This window comes from Onychomys torridus, chromosome 19 (genome assembly GCF_903995425.1).
Source record: "Onychomys torridus chromosome 19, mOncTor1.1, whole genome shotgun sequence".
Classification (NCBI taxonomy): domain Eukaryota; kingdom Metazoa; phylum Chordata; class Mammalia; order Rodentia; family Cricetidae; genus Onychomys; species Onychomys torridus.
In genome coordinates, this window is record NC_050461.1 from 58,642,778 (window position 1) to 58,658,802 (window position 16,025).

The window sequence follows — 16,025 nt, forward strand, 5'->3', positions numbered from 1 at the left end:
TCACCTTGCTGTGAACCATCTCCTCCTCCCCGCAGCTCCTGAGGAGCCCAGATGTGTGTGTGCCTTGCTCCTTCAGACCAAACAGGAGCTTGGCCTCCCCGTGGGCCAGGTCAGATTAAAGGCGGGGGCTTTCTCACAGTTTGGTGTGAGCTGCATCAGCCTCTGTATTGAAACTAATTTCAAATTCACCTGACTTTACCCAGCAGGGAAGTGAAGGGTAACACAGCAAAAGCAATCACAGGAAGGGGTCCAGGGTTAGAAGCCACTGTCTGACTTACTCATGAATTGTGACATTGGAGGCTGGAGAGACAGCTCAGTGGCTAAGAGTGCTTGTTGCTCTCACAGAGGACCAGAGTCCAGTTCCGGTTCATTGTGTCTCCAGTTCCAGGGGATCTGGCATCCTCTCCTGGCCTCCTCAGGCACCCACATGCATAAATGCACATATAAACACATACACATGAAATAATAAAATGTATCCTTAAAAGTAAACAAATTGTTAGAACCCGTAAACTCACAGTTGTTGTTTATGAGACGTTTCCTGCATGCACTGTCCTGTGAATCTTGTTATCCCAGTTTAAGGAGATGGCACACAGCCAGGCAGGCCTGGGTCTGCTAAATGTTTTAGGTACAGCATTGCCCAGGCTGAGGGAACAGATTAGCCAAGAGGGTGTTGAGGGCACATCCAGTACTGTTGTTGGTCACCTGCCAGCCCTACATCTCACTGCCTTCCATGAGGACCAGGTGTCCGCATGTCAAACACTCACCCAGGACGCTGTTTACTTTTAGTTCATTCTCCAGAGTCTTTTCCCACAGCCCTTTAATTATTACAGAGGGTCCTTTAAGTCAGCTCAATTTAAATCTGGAGGTTGTAATAATATTAACATCCCACAGAAAGCTACTGAGTTGTAGTTGGGTCTGATGCCTCCCAGCACTCAGGTGGCTTAGACAGGGGATCAAGAGAAAAAGGATGCCAGGGTTGGGTATGGTTCCCAGAACCCAAGAATTTGGAGACTCAGAAATGTCTGTATATCCATTTCCAGAGGATCTCACACCCTCTTCTGCCCTCAACAGGCACTGCATGTACCTGGTGTTCATAAATGCAGGCAAAATACTCATTTTAAAAAAATCTCAGGGTCAAGGGGCTAGAGAGATGGCTCAGAGGTTAAGAGCACTGGCTGCTCCTCCAGAGGACCTGGGTTTAGTTCCCCACAACCCACATGGCAGTTTACAGCTGTCTGTAGTTCCAGGGGATCAGACACCCTCACACAGACATGCAGTCAGGCAAAACACCAATTCACATCAAATAAAAATAAATAACTTTAAAAAAAATTTTTAAGGGGGCTAGAGAGATAGCTCAGTGGTTAAGAGCACTGGTGCTCTTCTAGAGGACCTGAGTTCAATTCCCAGCAACCACACGGTGGCTCACAACCATCTATAGTGGGATCTTATGCCCTCTTCTGGCATAAAATTGTACATGCAAATAGAGCACTCACACATAAATAAAAATAAATAAATAAAAAAATCTCATGGCTGGAGAGATGGCTTAGAGATTAAGAACTCATAGATTCCCTCTTATACCTGTCAGAATGTCTAAGATCAAAAACACTGATGACAGCTTATGTTAGAGAGGATGTGGAGTAAGGGGAACACTCCTCCATTGCTAGTGGGAGTGCAAACTTGTACAGTCCCTTTGGAAATTAATATGGTGGTTTCTTAGAAAATTGGGAATCAATCTACCTCAAATCCTAGCTATACCATTTTTGGGCATACACTCAAAGGGATGCTCAAGTATAGTACAAGGACACTGGCTCACCTATGTTCATAACAGCATTATTCACAATAGTCAGAACCTGGAAACAACCTAGATACCCCTCAACTGAAGAATGGATAAAAAAAGGTATAGTATATTTACACAATGGAGTATTACTCAGCTGTTAAAAAAATAGAATCACAAAACTTGCAGGCAACTGGATAGAACTAGAAAAAAATCATCCTGAGTGAGAAAACTCAGACCCAGAAAGATAAACATGGTATGTACTCACTTATAAGTAGATATTATCTGTAAAATAAAAGATAACCATGCTACAATCCACAGACCCAGAGAGGCTAGAGGCTAGACAACAAAGAGGGCTCAAGGCGGGGATGCCTGGATCTCCCTGAGAAGAGGAAATAGAATAGATGTCATGGGTGGACGAGTGGGGATGGAAACAGGAGGGATCAGGTTGATGGGTGGGATGGAGGGGGAGAGTCCTGAAAGAGATGACTGGAAAGGGGGCACATTTCGGGGTCAGGTAGAAACCTGGTGCAAGGGAAACTCCCAGGAGTCTACAAGGATGACCCCAGCTAAGACTCCAAGCAATAGTGGATATGTAGCCTGAACTGGCCCTCTCCTGTGACCAAGCAAGACTTCCAGTGGAGGGATTGGGACACCAACACAGCCACATAACCTTCGACTTACAGTCTGTCCTGCCTGTGGGATGTACAGGGGTAAGGGTGGCGCAGAGACTGAGGGAGTGACCAACCAATGACTGTTCTAGCCTGAGACCCAGGCCAAGAGAGTGAGCCCACCCCTGACACTGCCCAGAGCACCAGGACCCAGAGGCTGGATGACTCAGAGACCTAGTATAGAACCAAACAGGACTAGAGAAAAAAAAATAGTTAATGTAATGATGCCTAATAATATTCTGCTATACTCATAGATTGGCGCCTAATCCAACTGTCATCAGAGAGGCTTCATCCAGCAACTGATGGAAACAGATGCAGAGATACACAGCCAAACATTAAGCCAAACTCAGGGAATTCTGCTGAAGAAAGGGAGGAAGGATTATAGATGCCAGAGGGGTCAAGGACATCACAAGAAAACCAACAGAATCAACTAACCTGATCTCGTAGGAGCTCACAGAGTCTGAACTGACAACCAGGGAGCCTACATGGGACTGACCTAGGCGTTCTACATCTACGTGACAGTGTGTAGCTTAGCCTACTTGCAGGACTCCTTACAGTGAGAGCAGGGGCTGTCCCTAACAACACTTTGGCTGGCTTTTGGGACCCTAATCCCCATACTGGATTGCCTTGCCCAGCCTTAATACAAGGGGAGGTGATCAGTCTTACTGCAACTTGATATGCCATGTTCTGTCGATATCCATGGGAGGCTTGCCCCTTTCTGAACAGAAACAGAGTGGATAGGGGTGGGGGTGAGGCAGAGGGGAGCTTGGGGAGGGAATGGGAGGAGAAGGGGGAGGGGAAAGAGGTCGGAATATAAAATAATTAATTAATTAATTAATTAATAAAAAATACTCTAGCTGCTCTCCCAGTGGACATGAGATTTGATTCCCAGCACTCACATGGCAGCTAATGACCACATCTAACTTCAGTTCCAGGGGATCCAACACATCATCTGGCCTTTGTGAGCACCAGGTATACATGCAGGCAAAACACTCACATGTGTGAAATTCTTTAAAAATCTAAAAAACTGATTAATGAGTATATAGCATTTAAAAAAAAAATATGTCTTATCAATGAAGCATCCCCTTTGCAGCAGGTGAAGACAGTTACAGAAATCCACAAGTGGTCAACATAACAACCAATCAGCCCTAGTTGAGACATCTACAATACAACTCCTACACCCAAGGTTCAGGGAACATCACATGAGAGTGTGTGGAAAGACTGTAAGAGCCAGAGGCCTAGAACATCTGCTGCAAGAGTGTGTCTTCTATATACAACAGGGAAGCTGCATCCATTACCTAAATAAGTGCCAAACAATGAATCCACCTGTTGACATGCTATCATGAATGGAGGTTATCTCACCAGGTCCCACCCCTAGAGCTACATCAGTAATTAATAGCTACTGAGAGAAGGTGGTAGGTCACTTGTCTTCACATCATATGTTCACTTTTCTAGGTGTTTCTGTTATACTAAGTTATTACACATTTTGAGTTAGCTGAAGCATTGTGACCTTTCCTGGGTCATATTGGTCATATTGACCCATATTCGTGGGTCAGATCAACATCACTCACATTGATTTGAACTTTACTTCCCTGACATCTTCCCATGGATCCTCTTTCTGATCTCTGAAGCTACCCAGGATTAAGAAGGAACTGTGAAATGCGTATATTGGAATATTGTCTTAGCTCAGGTTGCTGTCACAGAATACCATAGGCTGGATTGTTTAAATAGTGGGAATCTATTTTCTCTTGGTTCAAAAGGTGAACCTAAGAGACCATGGAGCCAGCACAGTGGGTCCTAGAGATAGAGACAGCCACCTCCCCAATTATGTGCCCACATGCAGAAGGAGGGAGAGAAATCCCCGCCCAAGACTCCTTTTATGAGGACATTCATCCTGACCTTACCACCTCACCTAAACCCAATCACCTCCCCCACACCTACCTGCCCCCCATCATGTTGAGATTTCTACAAAGATGATAAAGATGGTGACTGTCTCCAACAGTTGCCTGTTTCTACCACCATTTCAGAAAACCGACTTTCCTGAACTGTGTGCATGACTTACTTTGTTTCAAAATTGCTAGACAGATCCAGAGTCTACAGTCAAGGGCCCTCTGTCCTCTCCAGCAAATGCGGTTGGTAAGTAAATTAAACCGTTGACTGTAAATCCAACTCTCAGCCAAGTTCAACCATCTGACAGCTGCCCACCCCCCAAATATGGTATGCAGTGAACTGAAAATGAGGCGCTCCTTGCACCTGTGTGTGAGGCAGTCTTTGTGAGAGCAAGGCTCAGCACTGCCTACAGGCTGGGCTCAGTGGAAGGAATGTGTCTAAGTATGTTGGCTCCTACTTGGGCTGAAATAGCTTTCCAGTAGAGAAGTTCAAAACAACACATTAACCTAATAAGACTATTTGAGCTGAGTATAGCAACCTACATCTACAATCCCAGCATTTGGGTACCTGGGACAGGAGGATTGCAAGTTTGAGGTCAACCTAGGCTGTGTAGCAAGCCTCTACCTCAAAAAGGAAAAAAAAAAAAGGTGATAAAACTATCTGTGGTGGAAGAAAATGTTCTCAGCAGCATTCAGTCTTCAAGCTGAGCAGTGTGAACTTTCTGTGTGGGCCCCTCTTCTGAGGTCCTTTTAAATGGACATTGTCATACCTCTCTAGAGAAAGAAGTGACTCAGGGAGCTTGAAGTCCTGCCCAAGCCACTGGTTAGGAGGCAAGGTCAAAAGTCAAACTTAGGGGCTGGAGAGATGGCTCAGAGGTTAAGAGCACCGACTATTCTTCCAGAGGTCCTGAGTTCAATTCCCAGCACGCACATGGTGGCTCACAACCATCTGTAATGAGATCTGGCATCCTCTTCTGTGTACCTAATAAATAAATAAACCTTAAAAAAAAAAAAAGTCAAGGGCTGGAGAGATGGCTCAGAGGTTAAGAGCACCAACTGCTCTTCCAGAGGTCCTGAGTTCAATTCCCAGCACGCACATGGTGGCTCACAACCATCTGTAATGAGATCTGGCGCCCTCTTCTGTATACATAATAAATAAATAAACCTTAAAAAAAAAGTCAAACTCAGATGTCCTACCCCAGCACTGGGTTTCTCCATCACCATCATGACAGTGTATAAATTAAAATCCACCAAGTAAAACTGAAGTACCATTTGCCCAGCACAGCCTGGACATACATAGTCCATGCTGTCTCCCGAGATCCTTTGGTCTTTAAGATCTAAACTTCGGCACTCTGCCTGGAGGATGAGGCTCCTTAGCATGGAATCCCTTAGCTGGAGGGGGTGGAGATACACAGAACAGCAGGGTCAAGTGTGGGACCAGAAGCTTGTGGTGGATCAGATCACCAGCCTCATGTCCTGCCATAGAGCTCAGGACTGGACAGAGACAGAACCAAGTCTCACTAAGGCAATGGCTGAATCCAGCTCAGCTGAGCAGCCTGCACGCCACAGAACAGCTCTTCCTCATCAGAAAACACAGACCCTGTGGGATCACGAAAAGCTTACTTTCTTTTTTCTTGAAGATTTGCATGCATGTGTATGCATGCTCGTGTGTGTGCATGCTTGTGTGTGTGCTTGTGTGTGTGTGTGTGTGTGTGTGTGTGTGTGTGTGTGTGTGTGTGCAGTGCCCATGGAGGCCAAAAGGTTTCAGATCCCCTGTTTGTGGGAGTTACAGGCAGTTGTGAGCTGCCTAGTGTGGGTGCTGGGAACTGAACCAATGGCCTCAGGAAGAGCAGAAAGTTCTCTTAGCCACTGAGTGCTCCTCCATCCCCAACAAGCATACTCTGAGAGGAAGGCTTCCTGAATTGATTGTACCTATATTTTTTTATAGGATAAAAAAAAAATGAATACTTTTCTTTCTCGCTGAACAGCTAACTGCTTGCAGTTGTTGAAGTTTGAATATGGAATGCTCCCTGAAGTCTCATGTCTTAGGTACTCATTCCCTGGCTGGTGACATCACTGGGGAGGCTGTGGATCATTTGAGAAAGTGATGTCTAGCTGTTGGAAGTATGGTCCCTCAGGGATGGACCTCTGGGGGTTTCCCTGGGTCCAGCTGACTTTGGCTTCCTGTTCTGCCATGATAGGAGCCACCTGACCACATGCTGCACAGTCATGAGCACCACGTTCCCCCCTCCCTGCCATGGAGACTGAGAGTCACAATAAACACGTCCTCTGTTCCACTATGTTTGTGGTTTTGGTAACAGTGATGTAAGAGATAACTCAGTTATCTTGCTAACCCTCTTCCCCAAGTTGTTTCAGTCCCATAGTTCTCCTGAGAGTCACCAGGAATGCAGGAATGAAGATGGCTTTCCAGCTGTACATTCTTCAATGAAATACATAAGAATTTTAAAATGTGCCAGGCGGTGGTGGCGCATGCCTTTAATCCCAGCACTCGGGAGGCAGAGACAGGTGCATCTCTGTGAGTTCCAGGCCAGCCTGGGCTACAGAGTGAGTTCCAGAAAAGGCACAAAACTACACAGAGAAACCCTGTCTTGAAAACCAGAGAGAGAGGGAGGGGGGAGAGAGAGAGAGAGAGAGAGAGAGAGAGAGAGAGAGAGAAAAGAATTTAAAATGTATATCACACCAGCTACTTGCTTAAATGGTTATTTTACTGCTACATAACAACAACAACAAGAACTATCTTGAAATGTGGTAGACACAAAACATTTTCAATAGAAAAAAATTACACCCCCCCCCCAAAAAAATCGCATTGGAAGATGTACTTTTCATCCCCAGAGGAACTCTTACCTGTGTCCCCGGGCATGCTCCACTCTCTGGATCAGCGCTGCTGACCAGCATCTCAGTTTCTTTTTTCCTAGAAGCAGCTGGCGGCCAGGGCCTGGGGTTCATCACTGTCGGGAGAGACTGGAGGGTTATGAACAAGCCAACTTTGTGATTGTATAAGTGTTCATTAGATGCAGGAAAAGTGTGAATTCGTGTTGAGATAGGCTGCTTAATGTTGACAAGCCAGCTCAGTGTTTGTCCTCAGGAAGAGCAGAGAGTGCTCTTAACCAGAGCCATCTCTCCAGACCCTTCCCACCTTACTTTTTAAGATAGGTCTCTCAGTGCCCAGAAGCTTGCCAATTCAGCGAGCCTGGTTGGACATTGATCCCTATGGACCCTTGTTCTCCATCTCCTTGGGGTTGAGATTATATGCTAAGCTCCACACCTGGCTTTTACATGGTCTAGTCTGGAGATCAAACTCAGGTCCTCTGGCTTGTTCAGCAAATGTTTCATTAGCTGAGCCAACTTCCCAGCCCCACGCTGCTCTTTATGAACAATCATGAAGGCCAAGAACAGCTTTGACGGCAGACACACTTCTAAACTGACCTTGGGAATTGCCATATTTTACCTTCACACAAAGGTGTTTTCAACAGTGAAAAAGGTTTGTGAACTCTAACTCCTGTAGACAGTTTAAACCGCTCGCCCAAGCTGCATGGCTTTCTGTACTCATCCAGAAAGACTTACAGCCTGTGAGTTTCCCCAGACTTCAGTCCTGATGACACACAGACAGACAGCACACTATGAAAAGCTACGCCACCATGCATCAGGTGGTCCACCTTCCTGGAGCTTCCTGCAGCAAGCTGGCTGCCTTCTGGGCACTGCACCCACAGACACGGGCAAAGGAGCCTTCCCGCCAACACTCCACCCCATGTGTCATATGTATGCCCACTCAGCTCTTAGCAAGAAGTAAACAGTCAACAGTTATCAAAATGAATTTCTTCACTCTGGTGAGAGAGGTGGGAAACCCTGGCAAGGTCCAGGGAAAAACTCGGCAATCCTTCTCACCCGGGACCCAGTTCCCTGCAGCGCCAGCTCTGCTGACTGGACAGAAAGGTGAACATCACCCACGTTCACCACTGTTTTCCTCCCTGGTGATTATTTGGTCCCCCAAACCTTTGTCTCGTTGATAAAATTATTAGAAATCAATACAGCTTTTAAATCGTTCAGCACAGCTGAAAAACAGACTACTTGTCACTTCCTGGAACCATCTGCTTAAAAGTAACAAAAATCCCCAGCGCAGGGGGGAAACAAGAAAAATACAAACACTTAAATTTTATCTTCTGAAGCTTTTCTTTCAAGTCCCTTCCAAGAGCTTCCTCCTGAACCAGCTGCCAGAAGTCCTCATAGTCACTCACGTTCTTCAGGATCCCACATTTGGTCAGCTCATCCTGCAGCCCTATAATCTTATTTTCAAAGAGAACGGGTATATACATAAATGCACACTGCAGGATGACATTTCTAATGGCACACTGATGGAAGTCAGAAGACAAGTAATCCCGTGTCTAAACATCAGAGTGCCTTCTGGGTAACTTCGGCTTACCTCGGCTCAGGGTTCCTGCCAAGACTGACACAAGAATTAATACTATCCATCATACTTTTGAAGTTTTCTGTCTGTAAATTCTGTGCATTCATTTACATTTCAACAATTAAAGAGAACACTCAGAAGGCAGGCACTACCTTCATTGCCACGTAGGAATATGCTGTTTGCCATAAGGCACATACACTTGCCAATTTAGCAGAAAGGCGGTCTCTGGACTCTCCCTCTCTCAAATATAATTGTGCGTGTAGGTACAGGGGTCCGTCTCTATGGCCAGTTTTGACATATGGAGGAACAGCTGCCTCCAGCACTTGCAGTGAAGAGAAGCCCCCCAGGGTCCCAGAGACTCAAAACTTAAGTGTGACATTTTCCATTTCCAGTCTGGGGAAAAGCAAAGGTACTCATGTACATAGTTCTAAGTGGCTTTTATAGGTGACTCCAACATCAAGCGACTAAGCCCATATTTGTATGAGAGAAAGGCCATTCCAAAACCACTTTCTGTGCAGAGATTAAGATTAACACCTGGACTCTTATGCAGCCTTAGGTAAGTGACTCTCTTTGGGAGCTGGCAGACACAGAGCTTAGCCTGAGTTCAGGACACCTAGCACAAGAGACGTCATGGCCCTCCTGCAAAAACAATGTGGCCTGGGATTTAACAAATCCAAGAGTAAAATAAAATCTGGCCATTCACTGCCCTCTAGCTAGGAGTTTGTTTTGGATGATCAAAAGGTAGCTTGCTCCACCGACATCACAACCACCCGGAATGCAGAAATGAGAGGCGGATTAAGCTAGTTTTCTGCGGAGACTGGACAATCTGAGTCCAGCAGTGGCTCTCTAAAGGAAGAACTCTTACCCCCTCTGCAGGAAGTATTTAAAGGACCCAGGACCAGGGGGAGTCCCTTCCGATTTAAGCCTTAGAGCCAGGCCCAGAGGCCCAGGAATGTGTAGGGCTTGGGTCTCCTCTCTGCTTAGTTCCTGGGCAGATGACTGGCAGTTGTCTCTGATGGACCGCCTTGTGGCAAAGGCCGACCTGGAGCGGCAGGGGACTGGGTCCTCCTTTCCTGGGCCTTTGGGATGCACAGTGTGCTGCTTATGCTCAGAGAACTACATGCGGGGTGGGGGGGGGGGGGGGGGGGGGGGGGGTTGTCCTGTCTTACCAGGTAGGTGTTGGACCTTGGAGGGTACAGGGTTGAGGCCTTGAGCGGGAATGCTGGCGGGGCTTCGGGCTGTGGCTGCAAATAAGCAAAGCAAAGTGGTGAGCAGGGCGAGCAGTGCCCAGAAACAAAGCCTCAGGCACAGGAGAAGTAAACAAGCAGCCACAGGAAGCCATTAAGCAGAGTGGGCGCTAATGAGCGCACCGCGGGGCCCTGTGCACCCGCCTAGCCAAAACCGCCGGGGACTACCTCGCCTGACAATTTGGAGCCCAGAGGCCCCTGCTGGCAGGCCATAAACCTGTTTGTAGTCTCCATCGGTTCCCCCTTCAAGTTTGTGTCTTCAGGGATGAGGAGAAGGGCCCTCGGATTCTGTGATCTCTTCTCAGGACCTGCAGTTGCAGGGGGCAGATGGGCTTCCAACTCCAAGGTAAAGGGCTGCCTGCCTCCCACCCCCAACCTTGGCTGGCCACGGTGGGAGATCAGGGGTGTTAAGCCCACCTTCCAGAGTCTTTTGAAACGGTTTTTTGTTTTAAAGGAAGTCATTTGACTTCCCAAATGTGCCTCTGAAAATCCGCAAGTTGTAAACCGTGTTTCCAAGTTGCTCAAAGGACCAGTGGCTAGTCTAAAATATCTCATGTCATTTACTACTGGGCGCTGGGCTGGCGTTCTTCCAGGGCGGGGTGGGTCCCAGCCTCCTACAGAGGCTGGGGTGTGGGGCGGGTGGGGGTGGGGAGCACTACCTGCACACATTCCCAGCATCCTCGGGTATGCTGGTCTTCTTACCTTCTTGTCTTCACAGCAGCGACACCCAGCGGCCACCCCTCCCACCCGCTATTCCCAGTCCTGGGTACCCAGAGCCTCACAGGTCTGTCTCCAAGTCATTCCCCAGACCACACACAAAGAGGGGCTTAGGAATTCCCCTTTCGCATGGTAGATGATTCAGGAAGTATGTGGGAAAGCCAGCTGAGGATAAGTTTCAGGCCGGCCTTAGATGTTTGGGCAGATGTTTATGATCTCTTTTATGGGAAGAAGAGGAGGTATCATATAAGTAGATCGTCATAAATACTTTAGTCAAATTCAAAGACGACAAATCACCTTAAGCAACCCCGGTAGGAACTGTGGTAATGAGTATCTCTTCCTGTTAATCAAGTCTGCTGCCTCCTGGGGTCCCTGGGTGAGTGTGGGCACACACGCCTCCACTTTCACACTGCTTCAGTTCATTTTGCTCAATGAAAATAAATTCAAATATATTTTCATTTGTATATTTCATGTGCCCTGCACTGAGCATAAGAACAACATATTGGGCTGGAGGGATGGCTCAGAGGTTAAGAGCACTGACTGCTCCTCCAGAGGTCCTGAGTTCAGTTCCCAGTACCCACAAGGCAGCTCACAATTGCCTATAACTCCAAGATCTGATACCCTCACATAGACATGCATGCAGGTGAAGCATCAATGCACATAAAATAAAAATAAATAATTTTTTAAAAGAATAGTTATTTTTTTTTTAAAAAAGAACAGCATATTAACCACTTTGTAATGGAATTCCTGACACAATGACTTTAATTGAACTAGAACCCAAAACAGGAATTTAGCGCACACGCACACACACATTTGGTCCTGAATCTACAACTTCATGTTTTCATTATATATCAAAATCTTTGTAATGTTCTTTGGAAAAGCCTAAAATCTTGTTCCCCAACAAGCAAAAATTAGCATGCCTTCCATCATTCAAATGCATATATTAAAATTGTACTTTGGGCTAGGCAGTGGTGGAGCACGTCTTGATAGGACCGAGTGGCCAAACTATGGCCGTGACAGGCTCCCCTACCAGCCCTGACATGGACCAGGCCTTAGTTTTGGTTAACTAGAACTGGCTGGAACTGACCAAGCAGTTCTCAGAGGGGCAACCAATGAACAGTGCCCCTCCCCCAGCCTCCCACTGGCTCAGCAGATGCCCCCAGACTTCTGCTACCTAAAGACAGCTTTTCCTATCCTCTTGTCCAACAAGCCCTAGACACTAGACTCCCACCACCAATAGGCCCCTAACCACTACAGCCTCCCACCAATCAGCCCCCAGACTAATCTTACCTCCACCAATCAGTCTTTAATCCCATCACTCAGGAGGCATAGGCAAGTGGATCTCTGTGAGTTCAAGGGCAGTCTGATCTACAGAGTTGTTTCAGGACAGCCTGGGCTGTTACACAGAGAAACTCTGCCTTAAACAAAACAAAACAACAACAACAACAAAAAAGTACTTTGAGAGAGCCTGCAAGATGGCTTAGTGAGCAAAGCTTTGCCGTGGAGCCTGAGTTAATCCCTGGGATCCACATGGTGGAAAGAGACAACCCACTCCCCTAAATTGTCCTCTGACCTCCACCGTTGTATCATGACACGTGTGTGTAAACATGCACACACACAGAGAGATTAATAAACAAATAACATCTACAAGGTTGATGGGCCCTGTGCTGCTGTTCCCACTGGTGGTTAGGATACTGCGCATGAGCGGCAAAGCTCAGAGACGGCACTGACCCACGTCACTTCCTTTTCGGCTGCCTTGATTCCAGGCTTGTTATGTATCAAGCTTCCAAAGCTTTGGGTGTCCTGTCCTGTTGGTTCAGGGACCCCATCACTGTTTTCCCAGGAGCCTATAGAGCATGTTGTGGGGTGCACAGGCCCCAGGCCACCTTGGTGAACTCCAGCCACCCTCTGCGCTTCCCTGTGCTAATACTAGTCTCAAGCCCACCCAACACCCCACAAGCCTGGGCTTCTCTACCCTCTCACAGCCCTTGTCTTCCACCAGTCTCCCGTTTTTCTTTCTGAGCCTTTCACTTTGGTTGAACAATGGAAAATAAAGAAACATGGAGAAGTGAAAACAAAGTGAGCGGTTTGGCACACAAACCTATGATGTTAGATGCCCTTGCTTAGCAAGCCTCTGAATGGTACCCTCAAGACAAAAGTCTAGAGAGAAACATCAATTCAATGTACTCCTGGGGAAACAACCCATTTTAAAAAAAACTGCAGCTGATTAAAGTCTAAGAGATTTTCATGCCATTAGTATAAGTAAGAGATGAACACAAACTTGCACTGTTCCTATTGAATAGATGGTCACACACAAGTACCCCTGGCCCCTGGAGGAGGCAGGAGACCCGTGGGCTTTGTACAGTTAGCCCTTGGGGCTGAAGAGATGGTTCACCACTTAAGAGGACTGTCTGCCCTTGCAGAGGACCTGGGTTCAGTTCCCAGCACCCACACTGCGGGTCACAACTATCCGTTCTGGGGATCTGGCACCCTCTTATAGCCTCCATGGATAGTGCATGCACATGATATATATATAGTCAGGCAAAACACTCCTACACATATAAAAATAAATCTTTATTAGACTTAGTTCTCCTGTCTAAGATGAAAGCCCCAGGCTGAGGGTTGAACTCAGCAGAGTGTGTGAGCCCAGGCAGAAGGTCCTATGGTCAGACTCTCAGCAGCATCTCCCCCAAAATTAAAACCAAATTTAAAATAACAGTGGAAAAACAAACAAACAAACTCCTTCTCGTACACCCTTATACAGCACTAGGATCCACTTCCATCTCTCTTCCTGGAGCCCGGCACCAGGGCCTTCAAACCCTGTTCATCTGTCAACTTTCTGTCTAACAGTGTCTCATGTGAATGACTGAATGAAGTCTGACTGCCAAGAGTCAAGTTTAAGGACGTCTGTGAAGGCAGACGTCCAGAGTAGGCGGGAAGAGCCAGGGAAACCCAACCTTCCAGTCTCATTGCTAAAGTGCGGGGTGAGAGAGGGAGCCTGCTCTCCACAGTCCACATCTTCCCGTGTGCGCCGGCGCACCCCCTCCTTACATGATGCGTCTCAATGAGGAAAGTGAAATGGGTAAAAGCTCAGGGAACCCTAAATTTGAGGGCACTCAAGTTCAGATCTGGGCCCTGAGGTACCATTGACTTGGACCTCAAACTCTACTGAAGATATCACAAACGAATGCCCACGGTTGATGCCCGGGGTCCCAGCAGAAAAATGAAGCAGGAGAAGGAAGAGTCCCAGGCCAGGCAGGGCTGCACAGCCAGACTCTGTCTCAAAGACAAACAAGCAAACAAATACCAGCAGGGCCTAATTAGACCAGCGAGGGACTGAGAAGCCCCTACCCAGATTGGGGTAAACACTCAAACAGTGAAAGCGCCCTCCACTCACGGCTAATTTGCAGAACAACACATGGATGTAGTGAATGAAAATTGTTAAGTATTATTCCATTCAGAATATCTGGTTTGGATTTCACCTACTCAGCCCATGGCAGATTCCTAGAATCTCCCTATCTTTGTTGCAGAGGAAAAAAAAAAAAAATGGGGTGGGGGAAATAAATATGTTTAAAGTCTGTTGGATTTCAAAAGTGTATTTTTTAAAAACAATTTCCACTATTTTGGTCAGGAGAAAAAAAATGAAACCACTTAACAAGTTGTTATAACTTTAAGTCTTCAAAAAATCTGTCTCAGAAGCAAATCGTCACCCACACAAATCATTGTGACGCCTTGGAAGCTTTAACCATTTATCTGCCAACTGTGTCTGCAAAGTGTAATTAAGCTCTTAAACCGTGTGCATCTTGAGCCCTCTTTCCTGTACTCTGTGGGCAGCGTCTTAAAACACACTCATGAGACGAAACTTGCAGTAGGAAACCTACTCTCCACTATCCACAAGCATTTTGTTAAAGATCTTTTACATTTATTTATGGGAATGTAATAGGAAGCACACTATATTTTAGTAATTATTTCACACACACCCATAACACAGCCCAAACCCATAAGCATTACTCAGGTATCACTATAGCACCCAGCCAAACAGCAGCCCTTTGTAGCTTCTGAATTTCCCGGGGGTGGGTGGGTGGGGGAGAATATATATTAAAGAGTCTCCCGGACAGCTGTAGAGAGGCCTCCGCTCTCACGGGACGGGAACTGGCTGGGGGCGTGTGCATTTGGGGGCAGTGATTTCACTTTAAAATGGAGATTTCTTATTCTTTTAGGAAGGAAACCGAGGAAGTTGTTTCAAACAAAATAAACATTCAGGATGAAACCAGAAAAGGGTGTGAAGGGGTGCCCTTTGATTTCCCAACTTGTGTATTTGGGCTCAGACAACATTTTATGTGCATATTAATCAAATGGTAATCAGCCTCCTGCAGGACAGTGGCATTTGACACTAAGTCCTGTCAACAGAAAGGTATGGGGGTATTTTAATCCCATCAAGGTGGGGGCCGTGGCAGGGGTGGGGGGCAGCTGGGAGATTGCAGTGGAGGGAATGAGTCTGGGGTTTGGGGACCTGAAGAGCCAGTGATTTTGAGGAATTATTTCCACATCAATGACCATTCTGAAAGGTGTAAACTTTGCCTTCAAAACCTTCAGGTAACTATATTTACTTACCCATCCTGCCCCAGTATGGGTTCACAAACTTGAGTGAGCTCTTGAGGGTGAGCTCAAGGGATCCAGCCAGATTCCCCGGCCTAGCAACAGCTTGGGGACCCTGTTAGGGACCACAGTGGAGACCAGGGTACACAAGCCACACAGTTCTCTCAGATGTGCAGAACTTTCATTATTCCTAACAAGGGGCCCAGCTGTCACAAACCAAGAAGAGCCTGCCCAGGCCAGGACCAGCAGAGAGAGCTGTAAACCTTCCACAGCATCAGGGGCTAATTTCCAAAACATAGAACTCAACAATTCACTAGCATTGTAGGGCTGGAGAGATGGCTCAGGGGTTAAGAACACTGGCTGCCCCCCCCCCCCCAGAGGATCAGGGTGCAATTCCCAGTTCCCAGAACGCATGTGGCAGTTCACAAGTGTCTGTAACTATGGTAACAATGGTTTGTGCAGGGTTGGGAGTGTGGCTAGGGGTTGAACACTCACCTAGCATACATTTGCCCCAGGTCCATTTCCAGTGCCGTCTCTCCAGACTGTGTACATAGCTCACTACAGGCCTTTCATGCTGTTCCTGTGTCTTCATTGTGTGGGTTTATAATAATTTCCATATTGAAAGCAGGCAGACCACCTCCCCCTGCTTGGTCTCTGTAGCCCTGTACATTTCTGGAATACTCTCTTCCTCTACCTACAGAC

The 16,025-nt window shown here is 46.9% G+C and overlaps 1 protein-coding gene across 3 annotated transcripts in view; it reads right to left on the reverse strand.

Moving 5' to 3' along the window:
* Nucleotides 1-16,025, reverse strand: part of LOC118570208 — a 63,336-nt gene that overhangs the window by 27,359 nt on the left and 19,952 nt on the right. For all 3 annotated transcript variants that reach the window (XM_036168552.1, XM_036168549.1, XM_036168551.1), the window contains 3 exons: nt 9,930-10,004; nt 8,500-8,638; nt 7,200-7,303 (listed from right to left, as the gene is read on the reverse strand). In XM_036168552.1, coding sequence (XP_036024445.1) covers nt 7,200-7,303; nt 8,500-8,638; nt 9,930-10,004 — 318 coding nt within the window. The remainder of the gene's footprint in view (nt 1-7,199; nt 7,304-8,499; nt 8,639-9,929; nt 10,005-16,025) is intronic.